We start from the raw sequence: 21,568 nt of genomic DNA on the forward strand, positions 1-21,568 counted from the left end.
CAGCTTCAGTCTGTCATTCTGCCCAGGAAGTTTCAGACTGCATTTGCTCTGAGACCCGCGTGTCCGTCTTTCTGGCCTAGATGTGCTAAAGCATTTTCACTTGGTTCTATAAAGCTCACCCACCAGCTGAGCTTTGTTTAAGGATTGGCAAAAATACAGGCCTTCTTAGGGTTAATTTAATTCAAATGTGGAGATTCTCCAAGGTTACATTGTGACATTAGGTGTCCTCTCCTGGCCTCTGGGTGACGGTCGGACAATCAGCTTCCAGCACGGCACCCCCTCTGCCTAGTTGTGTTTGTACCGCACTCTGAACTGAGATTTAATCACAGAAGTGGTCACATGATCTAATGATTGCTCCTGGCATGTTCTGTGGTTAATGCTGTTGTAAATCTGAATGTTCAACAGAGAAAGCAAATAAGTAATTTTATTCTGAGAATTTATTTTGAACAATAAATTACTCATAATCTAATGGAAAAATGCATCCAATTGTACCGAGTAGCTATAATTTTATTTATTCTCTGCTTAATTTTCATAATAGTTTGTATTAAATTCAAAGTAAATAAATGCATGTAATATTGGTTAAAAGGAATGTTTTCATTTCATAATATGTCACAGGGTCATGCCACCCATGGTCCTTTCCTCTGATTTGAAATTATAGGAGTGACACCCTTTATACCTCCTGGAGTTCAGTGAACACCAACCCCACCCTCTGCGTGATCGCTGATTCCATTAAATCTGAGTCTTCCAGCACCAACTTAGAGCACAACATTCACGTTTTATGATGAACAAATATTGAGCAGGTTTGCTTTTCCTTTGTTTTTCTTTTTAAATATCTCTTTATTGATTTCAGAGAGAAGAAGGGAGAGAGAAACATCAATGATGAGAGAGTCATTGATCGGCTGCCTCCTGCACGCCTCCAACTGGGGATCGAGCCCACAGCCCGGGCCTGTGCCCCGACCGGGAATCGAACTGGGATCTCCTGGATCCTAGGTCAATGCTCAGCTGCTGCGCCACGCTGGCCGGGCTTCCTTTGGTTTTAGATGGTTGATGAGATGTACAGAAGGACAGGACAGGCAGCTAATTCTAACAAGAACCTGAATAATGGATTGGGACCATGTCACTCTCTATAGGGGGAGAATCGTTTGTTAGCCTTGCTCTGATCTAGATGACTGATCCTGAGGACGTGGCTCAGGTGCTCCCAGAGCGATGGACACTTTAAGATGGCTATTTTATCTCAAAGGAAAGAAGACTATTTTTTTTCGTTCTAATGAATAGTTATAAATTTCCATCTAAAATTCATGTGGTTTTATTCCCATATAAAGGACTAATACGTCATTCTTGCATGAGATTATTATTTTTTCAATTATAACATCTGGAAAGAAAGTACACATATGCCTTTGCTTTTGTGTGTGTGAGGGAAAGAAAGACGAAAACGAGATGCCCTGAGGTGGTCCTCAGTGTCCGGAGCCACGCGAGCGGGGTGGAGAGACGCAGCCCTCGGGTGCTGTGTGGGAGGTGCTGTCTGCTGATCCTGCGGTGACGTGTGGGTGTTTCCTGACTTATGAACTCACACTTTGCCTGGGAAACTCAATACAACCACCCACCAAACAGACAGCAAGACAGTCCCTGAAGTGTAAGGGCCTCGGGCAAAACCAATCCTGAAACTACGGGGAATCGTCCATGTGAAAGCCATTTCCAGTATTTTGAGCTTGTCTGACGTTGCCAGGACCACCTCCCAGCTGAGGGAGCAAGCGTGCAGACCGTGCAGTCACGGGGGCCGTCACCACTGCCCATGGCAGGGGTTTGGGACGCTTGTTTGAAGGAGGTGCGCAGTGGCACACGCGTCCCCACCCGCCACGCGGCACACTCACCATGATGCCGTCGTGGATGAAGCCCTTGCGGTGCCGGGCGGGCTTCAGGTGCGGGTACTCCTCGGTGCTGGTCACCTGGATGCCCCAGACCTTCTTCCAGGCTGTGTAAAGCTGCATGTGCACCGGGTAGACGCCCGAGTGGTGCGGGGCCACCGCGTAGCCCATGTCGATGGGTATCCCGTGCTCCTGAAAGAAAGTCAGATGTCACCCCAGTTTGGTCGATGGAACTCGGTTACAATGTGGCCACAGCCTCTGCTTAGGACCCAGGGAACCCTTTGCCACGTGAGAAATAGGAAAACAAAGAGTTTTATCTTTCAGCAGCTTGTAATCTTATAAAGCTCTGATGGTGTGGCAGACGCAGCAAGTACTTTGGCCATACGGTGTGTGGGTGAGAGCAATTCTGAATGTTGAACGCAGAAAGTTTAGGGGAAGACAGGAATAAAACATGACCCTTCCTCATGCAGACATAGGAAAGAAGTGTGAGGAGTGCCCAACTATGAGAGATGCAAGAACACGGTGTGCGCGTGAGCGTGATGGTGTATGTGGCTGTATGTGTGAGTGGGTGTGAATATGTGTGGTGAGTGTGCGTGTGTGTATATGTGTGGTGTGTGCAGTTTCTATGAGAGTGTGAGTGTGTGTGTGTACGTGTGTGGTATGTGCAAGGTCTATGAGAGTGTGAGTGTGTGTGTGTACATGTGTGGTGTGTGCAGGGTCTATGAGAGTGTGAGTGTGTGTGTGTACATGTGTGGTGTGTGCAGGGTCTATGAGAGTGTGAGTGTGTGTGTGTACATGTGTGGTGTGTGCAGGGTCTATGAGAGTGTGAGTGTGTGTGTGTACATGTGTGGTGTGTGCAGGGTCTATGAGAGTGTGAGTGTGTGTGTGTACATGTGTGGTGTGTGCAGTGTCTATGAGAGCGTGTGTGTGTGTGTGCATGTGTGGTGTGTGCAGTGTCTATGAGAGCGTGTGTGTGTGTGTGTATGTGTGTGGTGTGTGCAGTGTCTATGAGAGTATGAGTGTGTGTGTGTACGTGTGTGGTATGTGCAAGGTCTATGAGAGTGTGAGTGTGTGTGTGTACATGTGTGGTATGTGCAGGGTCTATGAGAGTGTGAGTGTGTGTGTGTACGTGTGTGGTATGTGCAAGGTCTATGAGAGTGTGAGTGTGTGTGTGCATGTGTGGTGTGTGCAGGGTCTATGAGAGCGTGTGTGTGAGGTGAGTGCCTGTGATGCCGACAAGCAGAAAGGTGACTATAACCCACGCAGAGACAAGCCTTCGCTGTTTGCCTGGGTGGCCCAGGCTGACCCTGTCTGAGTGGAGTAGACAGGGTGCTCCGTGAGCCGCAGGCCGTATCTGCCGCACGCTTCGGGGGGGCACCTAGTGCCAGGTGTTGGGACGCAGCGGAAGCGGGAGGCGGTGCGTCTGGAAGCCGCTGCAGGGGGCAGGTGGGAGGCCTGGGCACCTGCAATGGCTCCCACGCTGGACTCACACCCAGGGCCAGGCCGCGCATGATGCAGTGATGTTTAGACACACCGAACAAGGGAAAAGGGAAGGCAGGCTCTCCCCCCTTGGTTTGGATGCTCACAGCTCACTCCGCTTTTAGGAAGCACACACTTTACATGAGATGCTTGCTTTAGGTAAACAGTACACTCTGAAGGTAACAGGTGTAAGTTGAAAACAAGAATATGAAAAAAATTGTCAAAGAATGGTATTATATTGTGAGGTTCATGCATTAGATCTGCAGTTTTCTAATTTTGTGTCTTTATATTTCTCCTTTAAGTGCTTCTCTGCTTTATAAAGACATCTTGTAGGATTGAATCTCACCCACTGAGGCTATAAATAACAACACACAGTAATATATGAGCTGAAGGAATCGATAAATAGCCCAGCATAGACTTGACAATTGCATTCACATTGTCTAGTACGAGGCGGAGTCTGGCCTGATGAGCAGGCGGTGAACGGGTCCCACAGCCATAGTGCCCGAGTCTCACCCACATGCAGCTCCGGGGATGTGCCTGGAGCCCCTGCCGCATCCCCACCTTTCCATCCACGAAAGGGCCCTCACTGCACAGCTCAACCTGCCTCCCCTTGCCAGGACTCTGCATTTTCTAACATCTGTTACAAGGACTCTGGAGAAAGACTGGGTTATGAAATCAATGCTACGAAATGAGCTGAGCCTCTCCAGGCACCGTGGAAAATTCCGTTCCTGGCATGAGCCAAAGAATCACATTTCCTTGGGAGCCGTTTTTAGGACCAGGTGGAGAAGTCCAGCAACAAAGCCACTGGGAGCGAGCAGGGGCGGCCACTCCCATCCCTGACATGTCCCTGAGGCCTGGTGCCCAGGTAACTGTCACAGGGGATGTGTGCCATCGGCAGCCAACGTGGGATGCCCTGGGTGTGAGGCAGACAAATGAACTTCCTGAAGAGGGAAACCTGGGGGCTCAGGTGCCCGAGCCCGCTGTCTGGGGGTGAAATCGAGCGTAGGCTGCTCAGAGATTTCTATTTGTAGGAAAGGGAAAAGCAGTGTGTTCCACTCTTAGGACCTCTCAGGCGGTTCACACTGAGGTGTGGACCAGCCGGGTACCGTTACAGAAAATAACAGCGGCTGCAGGCGTGAGCCTGACCGTCTTCACTGATCGCCCTGCCCGACCTTGTTTCTATCACTGTGGGGATCTAGCCCACATCTGGGCCTAAGACACTCGGTAGGCGGGTGACATCCTAGACACAGAGATGAAAGTGAAAATCAGGGAGAGAATTGAAATATCAAACATCTGTGTCTCCTAAGGGGAAAAAAAGGCATTTCACCCGTGACAGGTAGTAAAATGAATTGTAGGACTTTCATGAAAAACCAGAAGGTAAAAAGCAATTGACTTGGTGGGAGGAAGGCAGGGGCAGTGAAAGGGCTTTATTATATTTATTGATTTCTGGGGCTCAACGCTCTACTGCTCATAGGTCATCTTATCCCTCTGACAACTGGGGCTCAGTCAAAATAGTAAATCACGCCAGGTAATTATGAGTTTATACTTTCTCCATCTAAACGATAGCACAAAATGAAAAGTAATTCCCTAGTAAGTCCTTTGCTGCTAGGGAGGGGCTGCTGGGCAGAGACCTTCATTCTTTACTGTCCAGAGCTTAAGACGCCTTCGCACAGACAGCAACTGAAACGTGAACTGAGCGTCGCACGCACACGGGGTCCTGGCAACCCCCAGACGGGAAAGGCTTTCCAATGCAAAGATGGGGGTGTCTGGAAAATGCATACAGAGCTGTAAATGACAGAATAAATGAATTCTGACATGGCTTTTGGTATTTGTTAAAACAATGTCTCTCATAGGACCTAGAACATTCTAGATAAGCTGATGTGGTGCCACAAATGTTTATAGGGAGCTTAACTGGATGTCGTTTTCCCTATCACATTAAATTCCCAGTTGACTGGAAATGAGGTAATGTGGTAATTTACAGACTATAAAAATGGCACCATTCTTCAAAAACTAGAATGAAAGATAATTAGCACTCAATCTCTAATTGTAACCGGCGTGATCGCATGTGGTTTTTCTTTGACCATATCTTCTGATAATTGCTTAGTGCCGATCCTGGGGAAGTTTTCACATTCACGTTGAGCGTGGTCCCTGTGATCACCTGCAGGGTGGCCTAGATGTCACCGTCAGTGTGGAAACTGTGGCCCACAGGTGTCAGAGCCAGACAGCTCACAGGTGTTTACCCAAGTCTCCTGCGGGCTCACAGACTGAGCTTCAGCTTCTGCAACAACTCACTGCTACTGTGACCAGGTTCATGACCAAGTTCATGGCCAAAGGGAGTGGACGTCAATATGCATTCTGATGAAAAGTAGAGGGCACGCCTGTCCTTTCTGTTTTACTTGGAGAGGTTACAAAGCAAAATTCTCCATTTCCCAGGCTGCTCTGCAGCTCTCATTTTTGGTGCAAACACAGGTCAGCCAATGAGAAGGCTGTGGAACCAATTTCAGAGGGAGGAGTCGGGCAGAGGCTGACGTCGGGCAGCTCCTGCCTTCTGTTGCTGGCAGACGAAGTCTGGAGAACAAAAGGCTTTTTGGAAGCTGCCTCGGTGCCTTTTGCAGGGTGAGGTAGAAATTTCCTGCTCCTGCCTGTCACCCCCGGGGACCACCTCCATCTGCTCTGCATCCCCAGAGGAGCACAGCTGAGAATCCCTCCACCAGCCCCCCAAGGCCATGGACACACTTAGGTCACCAAACACTCTTCCTGTGGGAAATGACTCCCGCTGGCTTCTGTCTTGAGTTTAGAAACCTGACTGATACAGCCGGTCTTTGCCCCTTTTTAATAAGCATGAAAGGCTTGAGGGGTTCGGGTGAGATGCCAGTGGCTTGAGGAGACCGCTGAGCACTGCCCAGCATTTCCCGGGAACACTCACGGGTACAGGGCAACACCCACTGGTCTCGTGGGTCCTGGCGCGTTCCATGCGTGACTGTTAAACCGTATGTACTGATCACCCCATGCTCAGTGTACAGAGAAAATAAATGAGAGACAGTCTCTTTAAATAATAAATACCACACGTATTTGAGCAAGATCACCCCGTGGTGGAGCCACATAGTGTAGGCAAGAGGAGGAAGGGGGCGGATTCTATGGAAGGAGCACGGCTCCGATGCGTGCTGACTGCCAGGCTCCGTGACAGCTGGCACTTGCACACCCTGTCCTGAGGGTGACCACATCCCCACAAATGGGCAGAGACCTGCAGACATCGCCTCCTGAGCTAGGAGAACCACAGGTGGCATGAACAGTGCCTGGGTGCTGCATCTGTGTCGGGCAGTGATGGGTACTCTTTAGAAGACCTGGTGCCCTAGGGGCCCTGAGAAAACAGGAGGTGGGAATGGGGAGGACTGGGCTCATGGGCACGCAGGAGGCACCGCTGGATCTCCTAAAGCAGCTGCATAGAATCCGAAGAATGGGTAGAGGTCTTGATGCAGAGAGGAGAGAGGCAGGTAAGTGCACCATCCCGCGTACTGTGACCTGATGCTCACACTCCAGGGTCTACTGCTTGTGGAATGAGCCACCCTATATTTGGGGTGGTCTTATATTTCCCATCCTTAGCAGTGTACCTGGGACATTGTCAGTTTTTAATAAATATTGTTAAAGGAAATAACAAAAGATGTATGGACTAAATTCATCATAGATATTTAATAAATGAATATAAAAGGAGAAACGAAATAATGACCCGTGAATGAATGCGCGTGTAGGAAGTACGCTAAACAGGACCCGCTTAACTCGACTTGCCCTCCTAAATACACAACTTCAAGGAGTGACGCTGGTGCTAAAGAAAAAGGCCTTATTATCTGTTTTTCCTTTGGTAAGGGCTTGGGGTCGTCTCATCAGCTTTGAGGAGGACCTCGGGGCACTGATCTCCACTGTGTCTGGGAACGGAAATTGCCGTCTGTTCCGTAAGTGATGAGTGGTGGCTGTGCGGCCCGGTGGTCGGGTCAGTCCTGGCGCGCTGTGGACCAAAGCATAGTGAGGGGCGATGGTCTCTGGAGAGCGTGTGGCCCAGATGGGATTTCTCCTGAAAAAGAAACAGCACAGCAACCCCAGGGCTTCTGGTGGGAACTTCCCGATCCTGATGGGGCTATTTTGGGCAACGGCGACACATCCCTTTAAGATTCCTGACCCAGCTGAAAGTCTACTTTCTGCTTGAAGGGAACTAACAGAGAAACTGAGTCAAGCTCATTCCCACTGTCTAAAAGGTGGCTGATTGGGCACTCCTGTTGCTGACTTATCCTTGGCCAGAATTCTTACTTTATTGGCAACATACATGTTTAACACATTTCAGTTCATTAATTCCCTTTATCCGGCACATATTTTTTATGTTCTATAATGTACCAGGGGCCATTCCAGATGCTGAGGATACAGCAGCAAACAAAACAGGCAGAAACGCCATCCATTAGGGGACTTGTACTTCAGTGACGCGAGACCAAGATTATACAAGGTGAGCAGGTAAACTGCCTAATAGCATAGAGGGTGCCAAGAGCCATGAAGACAAAAGTGCAGCAGGGAAGGGGGAGGGGGAAGGGACGCGGGTCGCAGCACTAAAGAGGGGTGTGGTGGGGGTCTAATGGAAAGGCCCTATTTCAGCCTGGATGGGGCGGGCTCCGCGCAGCTGACGGGGAAGGTCATCCCGGGGCGAGCTCAGTACAGCGTCGCGCTCAGCTGGAAGGGACGCGGGCATTTTGGGGGAAGAATGAGAATTCAGCTGTTTTTGGAGCAGAGCAGCAGGGTGGGAGGAGCAGGGTTGAGGTGGAGAGCAGGGCCATGTGAAAGGCCTCACACGTTACTCACGGAACAACTCCAGGGGGCGCCGTTCACCTGCACCGTGCTTTATAGAGGCGGACAAAGAGCGTCACTGAAGGGAGGGAAAGGGTGCCGGTCCTTCAGGTCCTTACGCGTCGCTGTAAAGATGCTGGCGTTTGCCCTGAGAGGAGCTCTGGGGAAGTTTTGAGCAGAGAGGATGTGATCTCACCCATCATTCAAACAGAGAATCCTTCCGGCTGCTCTGCTGAGAGCCGATGGGAAGGGAGAGGGGAGGAAACCAGGCGCCAGTTCGTAGGGTACCGAAACTATCCGGGGAGAGAGCAGGAGCCGGGACCCGGGCGGGGGCAACGAAGCAGCTGAACGTGGAGCGGTTTATCCTGGGTATGTCGTGAGGGAAGAGCCTCGGGATTAGCTGACAGGCTGACTACAGGACATGGCAACTAGGATGTTGTTTCCATCAAGTGAGACGGGAAGGTTAAATTTACACAGGTTTCGGGGAGAAAGACAGGACACGTGTCGGAGATTAGACATCCAACTGATGTCAAATAGGATGTCAGGTAGCAAGTCAAATAGGTAAGTTTAACATTCAATGACTTGTCAACATAAACATTTTATCTAAAGCCATAATACTCATTATGATCACCCACAGAATGAGTGTGGAAACAGAGAAAAGAGGTTTAAGGGCAGATCCTTGGGCCACATTGTCATTAAGAAATAAGAGAGCAGAGAGCAATCCAGCAATAGCCTGAGAAAGGGAATCGCCAGTGAGATGCAGGGGCCAGGTGCCTACGAGGAAATGGGAGATGGTGGAGGCAAGTGTTTCCAGGGGAGTCTTGAGTTCCCCGGGTCAGATGGTGCTGACAGGCGATGTTTGGTGAAGCAGGGACTGCCCACGGGGACACTGGGTGTCCACTGCTGAGCTGGACGGGACAAGCTCTGTGGATGGTGAAGGGTGAGCGCATCAGGGTGGGCCTGAGAGGGGACAGGCGGAGCTGGAACGGAGAAGTGAGTGGGACAGCATCTCAGGAAGCTCTGCTGAAGGGTCTGGAGATGGTGCTGGGCTGGAGGGGAGGCGTCAAAGGGGACCACGTGCAGGCGGACGAACAGCGTCTGTGGAGGCGGGGTGCTTCAGGGGAGCGGGGACAGTGCTGCAATGACGGGACAACACCGAGTGTGGAGAATGTGGCCTTTTCATGTCCAGTTCTTTTATTCACTGATCTAACGCAGAGACGGAGATCGTGTGTCCGGCCCAGGCTGCCAGCACAGTGTGTGTTTAGGTCACTTTTACCGTATTCACGTTAATAGGTGGTAACCACGTTTCAAAAAGATGTTACTAAATAATTGGGGCCACTTGAGTAACTGGCTATAAGATTATTCTAATGACTTTACTTTTCGGTAGACACGTTCTCATGTTTCAAACTAGAACCAAGCCTCCAATTCTTTTTTGTTTTGTTTTTTTAAAATATGTCTTTATTGATTTCAGAGGAAGAAAGGAGAGGGAGAGAGAGAGAAACATCAATGATGAGAGTCACTGATCCGCTGCCTCCTGCACGCCCCCCCGGGGAACAAGCCCACAGCCCAGGCATGTGCCCTGACCAGGAATCGAACCTCCATCTCCTCGACCATTGCTCTGTGTTCAACTGCTGAGCCACGCCGGCTGGGCCAAGCCTCCGATTCTATTTCCATTTTGTCGTCATGAAGAAGCAGCAGTTGTAATGGGAGCCTTTGAGTTCTCCTGATCAATGGATGATTTTTCCATGGGGTGTGAGGACGGGGCGAGATCTGTGCCAGTCAGCAGGAAGGGCAGGTGGGAAACCACTGGGACAGTAAGACTGGGGCAAACTCGGGGTGCAGTATGAGCTCTGCACAGCATTGAGGGCCCACTGAAGACAGCGTCACGGCTTCAGAGCGAGGACACTTGAGGGCTGGCCTGGCCACATTCAGTGTCAGGGGCGCAGACAGAGGCTAGGAAAGATTTGGATTCAAATGGGGTTGAGGCTTCGCAGGGGCCTAGGATGAACCAAGAAATGCCAGGAGGCCAGGTGTGTTCATGGAAATGCTTGTGACGAGGGTTCATGGAAGAGCTGAGGAGGAGGCAGCAAGGGCCTGAGGGGGGGGAGGGGGCATGGAGGTGGCACCAGGTGGTCGAGGCAAATGCCAGACTGCACGTCAGCACCTCCCTGTCGCCTCCACTGCACGGAAAGGTCTGGTTTAATTGAGTAGCAAGAGAAACGGTCCCAGATATTAAGTATTTAGAGCTTCTAACGATGTCTTTAACCCTGGAGAGGTGATAACAGTCAAGATTCTTAAGCGTTAAGAGCCAGGTGGAAAGAAGAATTGCATTCCCATCCCACTGTGACATTGTCTCCACAGTTGCTATCACATAAAAAAGCAAAAAGAAGGTCCTAAAAATAATTTCCCTTAGTACACATCACACCATTTTCACTACATGGTCATCTGGAGTTTTGTCTCAAACAAATACAACCCCTAACTTCTCTTGCCACATCTCACCTCCACTCTCAGAACTTGAACATTTATACACAGCACACACTGAAGAGCTTATCTTTTTAAAATCTTCAACCTGAGTGCCTATGTTCATGGAATAAAGCGCTGGTGTAGGTCAGAAGTCAGGGCTGTGTATGCATGTGCGCAAATGTGCGTGTGTGTGCATGCGTGTGTACATGTGTTTGTGTGTGCATGTGTGCATGTGAGTGCACGTGCATGTGTGCAAGGGTGCATGTGTGCATCTCTGTCCACATGTGTGCAAGTGTGTGCGCACACTTGTGTGCGTGTGTGTGTGTGAAGTAAACAGGTTGAAGAGGCGACCTGTCCTTTGTGCCGGTGGCTAGAATGCCCTTCGTTTTCAACTTCAGAGCACACTCCACACTTCTGGGATGGTCCCAGGATTACACAGATGATGGCTGGGAATCGCTAATTTAAACGCATTGCTTTGCAGACATAGATTTGCACAAACTATTACTTTCTCTGAGCAATGGAATCCATTTCTAATGTTATTTTTGAGTCAAGCTGAGATTTCCCTTAGGAGTCATTCCCCCCCGAATGTCAGCTTAATGCCTTTATGAAAGGTGCTTTAACCATGTGGTGTGGGGCATGAGCCATCCCTCCGGTTGGCAGTCCTTCCCTGTCTGCCAAATATAGGCTGTTATTACATTTTGTCCTGGGACAACCTAAGCTTCTCTAAGCCTTAAAATAATTCATATCTGTGGTTGTCTTCAATTTTGTGGAAGCTTTACTACCATGAGAAATAGCTAAAATTTTATCAAACAAAATGTAATTTTATGTTAATAAATGGTACCTCTCTGTTTAAAAACTCACATAAATTATGCTCACTCAAGTAACTGCCTATAAAGGTGATTAAACTTCTATTGTTTTCTGTAGACATGTTGATGTTTCAAACAAAAATCAGACCAAAATATTGTATTTCCATTTTGTCACCGTCATGTTAAAGTGGCATCTTTGGAAATGAAAGCATCGATGCGGGTCTCATCTCTGAACGACTTCCCTTCAAGCACAATCCGGTTGCCCGAATCATCAAGCAGCTCTGCTCCCTCCCCAGCCATAGGCCTGCGGACAATTTCTCAGGGCCTCATACTCAGGGTGCTGCAGGGCCGATGGAGGGGCACGGAAGTGTCAGCTGCAGGGAGGTAACCGTAGAGTGAGGGAAGTGCTCACCAGGGTGGACGAGTGTAAGACAAACAGGACAAAAGAATTTTTCAAATTGAAAAATGCAAGAGAGAAAAGAAAAAAGAAACAGAAAAGCACATAACTAAGGTGTCTGATGGATTATCTAATTTGAAGAGTATATGCTCAGTACAGCAGGAGTTAAAGAATAAAATATCTCAGGACTCTTGGCTCCTGACTATTTCACAGACATTTAATAACTGAAAACAAGTTTGGTCACTGAAGCAATAAAATTAAAATCTGTCAGTGAAAGCTCATTATGCTATTATTGACTATTTTAAGAATCTACTCACAAAACTGCTATCTAATAATTGATTTATAAATAGGCCTAAAATCACTATCAACACCCCTTAAAGAGTGTTGGGGCATTACATTCAGATTCCTCTATATAAATATGCCTTTTATGGGTCTACAAATTGTAGACAAGGGGGCAATTTGAATGCAGGTAAAAGAAAAAGGGGAAACACTGGGCTTAAACTGTATGCCAGAAAAACAAAAATGAAGACAGAAACAGCCGATTACAAAAAGACACACCTTATTTTCTTATTTTTCTTGAGAAATGGTAAGTCTAGAGTTAGGCCGCTAGCTCAGAAGTCCGAGGGCCAGGAGTGAGGTCTCCGAGCCCCTTGGCCTCTCCTTGTCTGATGAATCCCTTAGTTCCAGACAATAGGGCCATAAACTGGGGGACAGAAACCATGGCCAGGGCAGAGGGCGGGGTCAGTGCATCTAATCTTCTTTCCTGGAAGTCTCAGGCCACAACTTTCACTTTCACCTTGGCTAGAACTATGCTAAATGCACCCTACCTAAAATAAAAGCTGAGAAATCAGGGCTTTAGCTAGACACTTTGGCTCCACAAGCAAACTCTGGATTCGTTCAGAAAAATATGAAAATGCGTACAGTAGCCCCTCCCCTTATCCACGCTGGGGGCAAGTTCCAAGATCCCCAGTGGATGCCTGAAACCACAGATAGTACCAGACGCTTTATCTACTATGAGTGACCACAGTTAGTGTAGAATTATGGATAGAGGGAGACTGTAGAGCAAATGTGAATGTCCTGTGTCTGTTCCCAGCCTGTGTGCCAAAGGTGCAAAAAGTCATCTGGTGGCTTTATCACCCTCCTCCTGCTCTTATTTCAAAAGGAATTATCATCTACTTCTTGAAACATGGAGAAATGATGGTGATCATGATGGTGGTCATGGTGATGGTGATGGTGCTATGACATAATGGTGATAACAATGGGCATGATGGTGATGGTGATGTTGGTGATGATGACGGTGGTAGTAATGATGATGATGATGGTGATGATGTTGATGGTGATGGTGGTGGTGATGGTAATGAGGATGGTGATATTAATGATGGTGATGATGATAGTGGCGGTGAAGATAGTGATGGTGATGGTGATGATGATATTGATGATGGTGGTGATGGTGATGGTGATGATGATATTGATGGTGATGGTGATGATGATGATATTGATGATGGTGATGATGTTGATGGTGGTGGTGGTGGTGATGGTAATGAGGATGGTGATATTAATGATGGTGATGATGATGATAGTGGCGGTGAAGATAGTGATGGTGATGGTGATGATGATATTGATGATGGTGGTGATGGTGATGGTGATGATGATATTGATGATGGTGATGGTGTTGATGATATTGATGATGGTGATGATGGTGATGGTGATGATGATATTGATGGTGATGGTGATGATGATGATATTAATGATGTGATGATGGTGATGGTGATGATGATATTGATGATGGTGATGGTGATGATGATGATATTAATGATGGTGATGATGATGGTGGCGGTGAAGATAGTGATGGTGATGGTGATGATGATATTGATGATGGTGATGGTGATAATGATGATATTAATGATGGTGATGATGGTGATGGTGATGATATTGATGATGGTGATGGTGATGATGATGATATTAATGATGGTGATGATGGTGATGGTGATGATGATATTGATGATGGTGATGGTGATGATGATGATGATGATACTGATGATGGTGCTGATGGTGATGATGGTGATGATGGAGGTGATGATACTGATGGTGATAATATTGATGATTATAATGATGCTGGTGATGGTGATGATGGTGAAAAATGCTTTTTGCCAGCAGTTTGTTAAGCATCACACATACATAGACATGTACACTCTCATCTAATTCTCACAAAAATCTCCTTGGTAGGAACTGCTATCATCCATCCCCATTTTATGTATTTGAAAATTAATGCACAAGAATTTTAAGTCATTTGCTAAGTTTACCCATCTAGTAATTGGCAAGATGAAAGTGAACCATGAGCTCATCTAGCACACTAAAAATTAGCTGGTGGCAGGCACAGGGCAAACCCACATCACAGGAGATTTTTATGTGTTAAACAGCTAAGGTTTTGTTTTGTTCAGAGGAACGTGACTTCTTCTTTTGTATTTCAGAGCAGTTCATTGTTCTGTGTAATATAAACAAAACTTAATATTTAGAGGAAATATTTATTTACGCTTAGCAATTAAACTAAATATTCACAACTGCTTTAAGCAGTTATTAGCTTATCTCCTGGGGGGATAAGCAACTGTCTCATGCATCAGCACTTGAGAACTGGAGCCCCTCTAGCTAATCTTAGAAGATGACTTAAATGCATAAACACTAAGAAGTGAAAGTGCATCCTTCAAGGCTTTTCTCATAAACAAAAGTAATGGTCACAGGTGCCCAGAGCGGACGGATGCGGCCTCGATAGACTCAGCGTAATGCACTGTGAGTGATATAAATAGTTCATTCCCTTCAATTATTGCTGCTCAATATTAAAGTGCATTTTGTAGGTGGTATTTATTCCTTTGAGGTTAGACATGTTCAGAAATAAAATAGCTGCTCGACAGGACGAAGCTGCTACAGCTAAAATAGACATTTGAGGGGTGAGGGGTGCTGCTGCCCTCTGCTAGGAAAATCACATAGATAAATATGTAGAGTAGACACTTTCTGTCTAAGGGAAATTCTTCCATCTATCTGACAATACAAGGCCAGCAAGTCAAGGACTTTCCACGACACAACACATGACAAGATAAAGTCATTTTTCTCTAAACCCATTGCTAAGCAGTATGACTATTAGTAGCTAATGAAATACCAAAAAGCTCGTCCTACTCCTTATGTTGTAGGTTGGTGAGAGTAGGAATTGTGAAACCTGGAGGCAGCTCAAGGAAGCAAGTTACGAGCTTTAGGAAACAATCTCATTCTACTCAACACCTGTGCTGTCAGCAGGTAGCTGAAAGAGAAACTAAAACAGTATCGCTTGCCATGCGATGCAGGACCACTCCGCATTTATGCACTCAATTTTCCATATTACCTTTAAGTCTTATACAACATCTACTCTCCATACAGAAAAGTCAGGCGGGAGCCCACAGTGCAGGAGGCAAGGGGCCAGGTGCCACAGCCTCGTTGGCTTCTTTAAGGTAGTGGGGGGGGCGCTTTGAGTCAAATGTGGCAGGGTCTTAGTTACAGGGCAACAGGAGCAGTGTTGAAGGGAACCGGCTCTGGAGGCTGACAGTGGACCTGGAGGCCGGCGGGCTGTTGGCACAAGATGTCAAGGTGTGATGGTTGAATCCACACTTCTGGCTGGTGCTGTGAGGAGTTCTGTGGATCCTCTCTCAGCAAGACAGCCATAACTGGTAAGAATTATTTTTAAAAAACTTCTAAAATCTTTGGAAAATTAACTAAGTACATATAGTAAATGAAGAAACATTTATTTAAGAAGATCTATTAAGATTTGTAAGAACTGTGAAAGTGTGTGCATTTGAGCCACGGCCCACTCCCTGCCCCACTCGTTCCAGCTTAGAGTGACAAAGTTTCTATCCCAGGTGGGTCCATCCAAGAACTCAGGGGCTCCTGTCTCCCTAGCTCCCTGGGAGGGTGGGGCCACCAGCATTTGTCGCCCTCTGGCTCTATTCTAGGAAGAGCAGCTGAGTGGTCTGGACCTTTCCTCCCCTATGAGGCCCCGTCACAGAGCAGGGGACCAAGATACAGGGGACTAAGAATGCTGGTCTCGTGGCCTGTCCTGGTTCTAGCTCACAGTGGTAGTTCTAAACCAGGGGAGGAAGTGGACAAGACCAGAGGCCACCACCCCACCCAGCACCCTCTCCTGAGTCTGGGTGTCACTTTGAGAGAAGAGGCCCTGTCCCCAGGCCCAGGTCTGGAGCGATGGTCAGAGTCTGCCCAGGGGAGAGGCAGGCCATAAGAGACAGTCGCACTTGCTGCAAACGCACAGCTGTACCTCGGTGACTCAGCGAGGCCATAGGCACAGCCGCCATCACCAGCGGCTCTCTCTTGGTTTGAGTCCCCTGTGCGCTTAATCTCACTGCCACACTCTTTTTATTGTAAGTTAACCCTCCACTCAGCTGACTTATTATGCCGGTCGTTATGATGCTTAAAGATTTTCCAGTGTTGCTCTTTGGTGAGTTTGGGTTTTTATGAGAACAATTTAAATGTGAGCACTTTTCATATCAGGAATATAGTGTCTAATTATGAAAAAAGTTATAAAGTGTTTTGAAATGGGTGCAGAATTAAAAGTAGGATTTAGAAACTACACCTTTAGTCAAATCCTTCAGTTACTATGCATGTGAAAGACCTCTGACCAGTCGATAAAATGTCAAGAGAAACTCGCGGATATTGGAAAGTCAGCAGCGCAGGTACCACGTGGCCCTTTCCTTGAGGATGTGGTCTCCGGCCAACAGTGACCAGGGAGGCCGCTCTCACCCAAAGATGCCCCGGGCTCTGCAGGCGCAACTTACAACAGACCACCACTTACTTTCCCTAAACCTGCTGTACAGGAAAATAGATGCTTCAGGTTTGTGCTGTTTCAGAAGCAGGCGTCAGCAAGTCAGGACGGACTCTGGTCCCTCCTCACCGTGCCTGAATGCCAGCCAGTGTTTCCTGGCCTGCCTGTGCTCACCTGCGCCTGTCCTCACCTGCGCCTGTCCTCACCTGCGCCTGTCCTCACCTGCGCCTGTCCTCACATCTGCCTGTCCTCACCTGCGCCTGTCCTCACCTGCGCCTGTCCTCACCTCTGCCTGTCCTCACCTGCGCCTGTCCTCACCTGCGCCTGTCCTCACCTCTGCCTGTCCTCACCTCTGCCTGTCCTCACCTGCGCCTGTCCTCACCTGCGCCTGTCCTCACCTGCGCCTGTCCTCACCTCTGCCTGTCCTCACCTCTGCCTGTCCTCACCTCTGCCTGTCCTCACCTGCGCCTGTCCTCACCTGCGCCTGTCCTCACCTGCGCCTGTCCTCACCTCTGCCTGTCCTCACCTCTGCCTGTCCTCACCTGCGCCTGTCCTCACCTGCGCCTGTCCTCACCTCTGCCTGTCCTCACCTGCGCCTGTCCTCACCTGCGCCTGTCCTCACCTGCGCCTGTCCTCACCTCTGCCTGTCCTCACCTGCGCCTGTCCTCACCTCTGCCTGTCCTCACCTCTGCCTGTCCTCACCTGCGCCTGTCCTCACCTGCGCCTGTCCTCACCTCTGCCTGTCCTCACCTGCGCCTGTCCTCACCTGCGCCTGTCCTCACATCTGCCTGTCCTCACCTGCGCCTGTCCTCACCTGCGCCTGTCCTCACCTCTGCCTGTCCTCACCTCGGCCTGTCCTCACCTCGGCCTGTCCTCACCTGCGCCTGTCCTCATCTGTCTGTCCTCACCTTCACCTGTCCTCACCTCTGTCTGTCCTCACCTGCGCCTGTCCTCAACTGCTCCTGTCCTCACCTCTGCCTGTCCTCACCTGCGCCTGTCCTCACCTGCGCCTGTCCTCACCTGCGCCTGTCCTCACCTGCGCCTGTCCTCACCTCTGCCTGTCCTCACCTGCGCCTGTCCTCACCTGCGCCTGTCCTCACCTGCGCCTGTCCTCACCTCTGCCTGTCCTCACCTCTGCCTGTCCTCACCTCTGCCTGTCCTCACCTGCGCCTGTCCTCACCTGCGCCTGTCCTCACCTGCGCCTGTCCTCACCTCTGCCTGTCCTCACCTCTGCCTGTCCTCACCTCTGCCTGTCCTCACCTGCGCCTGTCCTCACCTGCGCCTGTCCTCACATCTGCCTGTCCTCACCTGCGCCTGTCCTCACCTGCGCCTGTCCTCACCTCTGCCTGTCCTCACCTCTGCCTGTCCTCACCTCTGCCTGTCCTCACCTCGGCCTGTCCTCACCTGCGCCTGTCCTCATCTGTCTGTCCTCACCTTCACCTGTCCTCACCTCTGTCTGTCCTCACCTGCGCCTGTCCTCAACTGCTCCTGTCCTCACTTCTGTCTGTGGTAACCTCCCAAGCATTGCTTCCATTTAGTGACAAGTTCACAGAACTGAATGGCAGCAAAAATGTATGACTTATTAAAAGGAAGAAAATTTTATAAATACAGGGTGGAGCAAAAGTAGGGTTACAGTTGTTAGTATGGAAAATAACACAATAACTAATAAATAATAATCCAAGGAAAAACTGTGCTTCATGAGGTCACTGTAAACCTCCGTAGCTCCACCTGCATTCCACCGCCCCTACAGCCACACGAGTACAGTGTCTTGTAGAAACCCACTCCTGGTTGTCCCTGCTTATTCTTAGACTAACACCTCCACATGCACACACGTGCACACACTCACATGGCATGAGCGTTCATGGATGAAGCATGCATACACATGCATGTGCATGCCAACAACCCCCCACCTGCACTGCACCCACACAAGCTCACGGATTAGACACACACATAACCCCATGGCCAACCTGCAGCCACACTGTGCGCCAGGGTCTGGATTAAGAGCGATGACGCTCTACAGTAAAGGAGCTCCTCTGATGGATACACGGTAAAGAAACAGTCTCCCAATGTGTTTCTCTTACGACTTTTAGACATAATACAACAGAAAACAAAGTCTGTTCAAAGAGAATTCAGAGAAATCCTACAAATGAGACCCTCTCGACTGACTGACCAGCGTTGAAACGTCAGCGAAGCTATGATGTCATTCCAGTCATCTTTTTAAACACTGAGAACAACTGTGCTTCTCACTGACGACCCTCTGCCAGCCATGGTCCCACAAGGAGCCCTGAGGGATGTCAGGATGACACAGAAAAGACTTAAACACTGGATATTTTTCAGTATAAACTGGTCATTTAGTTTGAAATCTCTTCCCATAACTGCTTCAGGTGCAGCCGGACGAGCATTTCAAGACGTTCATTCCGCATGTGGGACGACGCTGGTGACGGTCGCAGACCTTCAGAAGCGGAGTCGATCAGGAGTGATCCGGCCCAGTGCTTCAGGCTGGCACATGGGCTGATGTAAATTAATTATCTAAAAACCTTGTAGTTTAGTGAACGGAAAGGAGAATCATTACCATTTCAAGGAGAATGCTGAGGCGTGAAGACACTGAAGGACTTGCCTACTGTGTTCATCTTACTGTGCGCAGTCAGGCCCACCCTCAGCCCCCAGGTCTCACTGAGGGCTTCTCACCCCCACCCCATTGTGATGCTGCTGACGGTGGTGTCATCTGGACATGGAGAGCTAATTTAATGAGAAAGGGGTACCTCCTGGTTCTTGGGCTGCACACATACTATCACCCCATGTACAGTTAAAGGCGAGGCTCTGAATGTTACCTCTTGGATGGTCTCGGACTCCAGAAGGACCATGTCATTTCAGTGCGTGTGTTTAATGGACTTCGTTTCAGTTGTAATATTTTGACTATGCAACAGATAACCCAATATACTTTTACAAAATATATTTATAGGTCTCCATCTAGCTCTTGGCCACACTGACTTAGCAAATGTAATTGTTCCGAATGGACTTTAAATGGCCTTCAACATTTCATTACAAAGCAATTACACCAGAGTCTTCCCCAGGGCTCAGCATGGTTTTCAAAAAGAAATTAAACAGGTGAGATCAACGGTTGTGAAATATCATCTACCTTCCCAAAGAGCGAAGCTTTAGAGTGGGTGTGAGGCTCCAGGCAATCAGAAACAGTTTATTTTCAAGGTAGCCGCACTGAGCATTCAGCACGCTACTCTGGCAAGTTTATTTTTCAAAAAGGAAATATTTACTTAATTTTACAAAGTTCTGAGGCAGTACCAAATTTGTTCAACATTCCCTGAGAGTAAGTAAATACATTCTTGTAAATCCACACTTTGAAAAATATTGGGCTTTCTAAAGCAAACAAACTGCATACTCGTCTGGGTTTGGAAAGACCCTAATTCGTTAATTAACACCTACTGCGTGCTTGCTGCAAGTGGGCACTGCTCTAAGCACATTATTTGCATCCTGAAAACAATCCTAGCAGGTGGTTACAGACAGTGAAACTGAGGCACAGAGAGGCTGAGTCATATTTAAGGTCAAGCAGCCACTGATGGAAGCCAGGATTCAAACCCTGGCATCAGGCACCCTGTCCATGATGGAAACTGCTGGTTGCACTGCCCACATCACAGTAAGGCTCCCGGGTGGGACTGTCACAGGCAGAGACCGCGGTGAGCCATTCGCACCCTCACAGGTGCAACTTTACAATATAGGACTCATGGGGCCTGAGGTCTATGCCTCCTAAGATGCTTTTCAGCAACCACACAGTACAGAGACCAGCTAGTGTTAACTAAACATGTGCAACAGGTTTCCCTGGGGGCGGGGTCCTTGCTGGCTGTCCCCTGACACCTGCCCCACTCCGTGAAAACCTGAGGCAGTGCATCCGAGGGTCTTTCTGGGAAAATTTATCTTTCATTAGGTTGTTAAAGAAACACATGCTTTACTTAATTATAGAGCAACCTTTCTGGGTAAAGGTCTAGATAGTAACTACTTTGGATTTCATGGACAGATGGTCTCATTTGGATGCCCGACCCAGCCTGGCTCTTGCAAAAGCTGCTGCTGGCAACAGAGAAAGGCGTGGCCGGGTTCCATAGCACTGTTTATGGATGCGAAATTCGAATTTTACAGGACTTACATCACAAAACGTTGCTGTGCCTGCGATTGTTTTCCTTTTTAAATGACTGAAAACCCAACAAAGAACAAAGCTGTCTCACCCGGGGACGAGAGCGAGCATCAGGCCAGTTTGGTCCAGGAGATGCAGACTGCCCCGCCAGGCTCGAGCAGTGGCCTGTGGTCGCAGCAGCACCCGAACGAAAAACGTGACATAAATGGAGCCACTTTAAAATGAGCTGGAGCTGCCCTCCCAGGGGGCCCGCCATGCACGTCTCATGCCTCAGACTCTGGGATGTTAAAACAGGCAAAACCACCTTTCCCTGAGCCTGAAGCAACCTGTGTCCCTAAGAACTTTGCAAAGATAGGAAAGCAGATATGATGACTACAGGCTGACGACTGAACCCCGAGAAAGAAGACACCAACTAAGAAGGGCTCCTGGTGGCCAACTGGGCCCAAACTAAGCAGCAGAGCCCAGCAGCCGTTTCCACGCAGGCGCCTTTCGCACAGGGTGCACTTCAGGGGCAGCCCGCAGAGCTGCCCGCCGCGCCCTGCCCCAGCCGCCCTCTGCCGGACCTCCTGCACTCCGGCCGCCACCCACAGGCAGGCTTCCCCATCCAATCAGAGCTGCACAGCTCCGACCAACCAGAGCAGCTCTATCCTGACCAATCAGGACACTGCCTTTGGACCAATCAAACCTTGAGGATTTGGAGTCCTCATTTGCATGAGGACGAACCAATCAGGGCCCGGGGTGGGGACTCTGCTTGTCAAGCCAGGTGCCCGGGCCCTGGGAGCACTC

The 21,568-nt window shown here is 48.9% G+C and overlaps 1 protein-coding gene across 1 annotated transcript in view; it reads right to left on the reverse strand.

Moving 5' to 3' along the window:
- The window catches only part of LOC308556615 (bifunctional heparan sulfate N-deacetylase/N-sulfotransferase 4), an 85,778-nt gene that overhangs the window by 56,429 nt on the left and 7,781 nt on the right, over positions 1 to 21,568 (reverse strand). Inside the window, exon 3 of the mRNA XM_081136022.1 lies at positions 1,872 to 2,057. Coding sequence (XP_080992148.1) covers positions 1,872 to 2,057 — 186 coding nt within the window. The remainder of the gene's footprint in view (positions 1 to 1,871; positions 2,058 to 21,568) is intronic.

This window comes from Miniopterus schreibersii (genome assembly GCF_964146895.1).
Source record: "Miniopterus schreibersii genome assembly, chromosome: 4".
Lineage (NCBI taxonomy): Eukaryota > Metazoa > Chordata > Mammalia > Chiroptera > Miniopteridae > Miniopterus > Miniopterus schreibersii.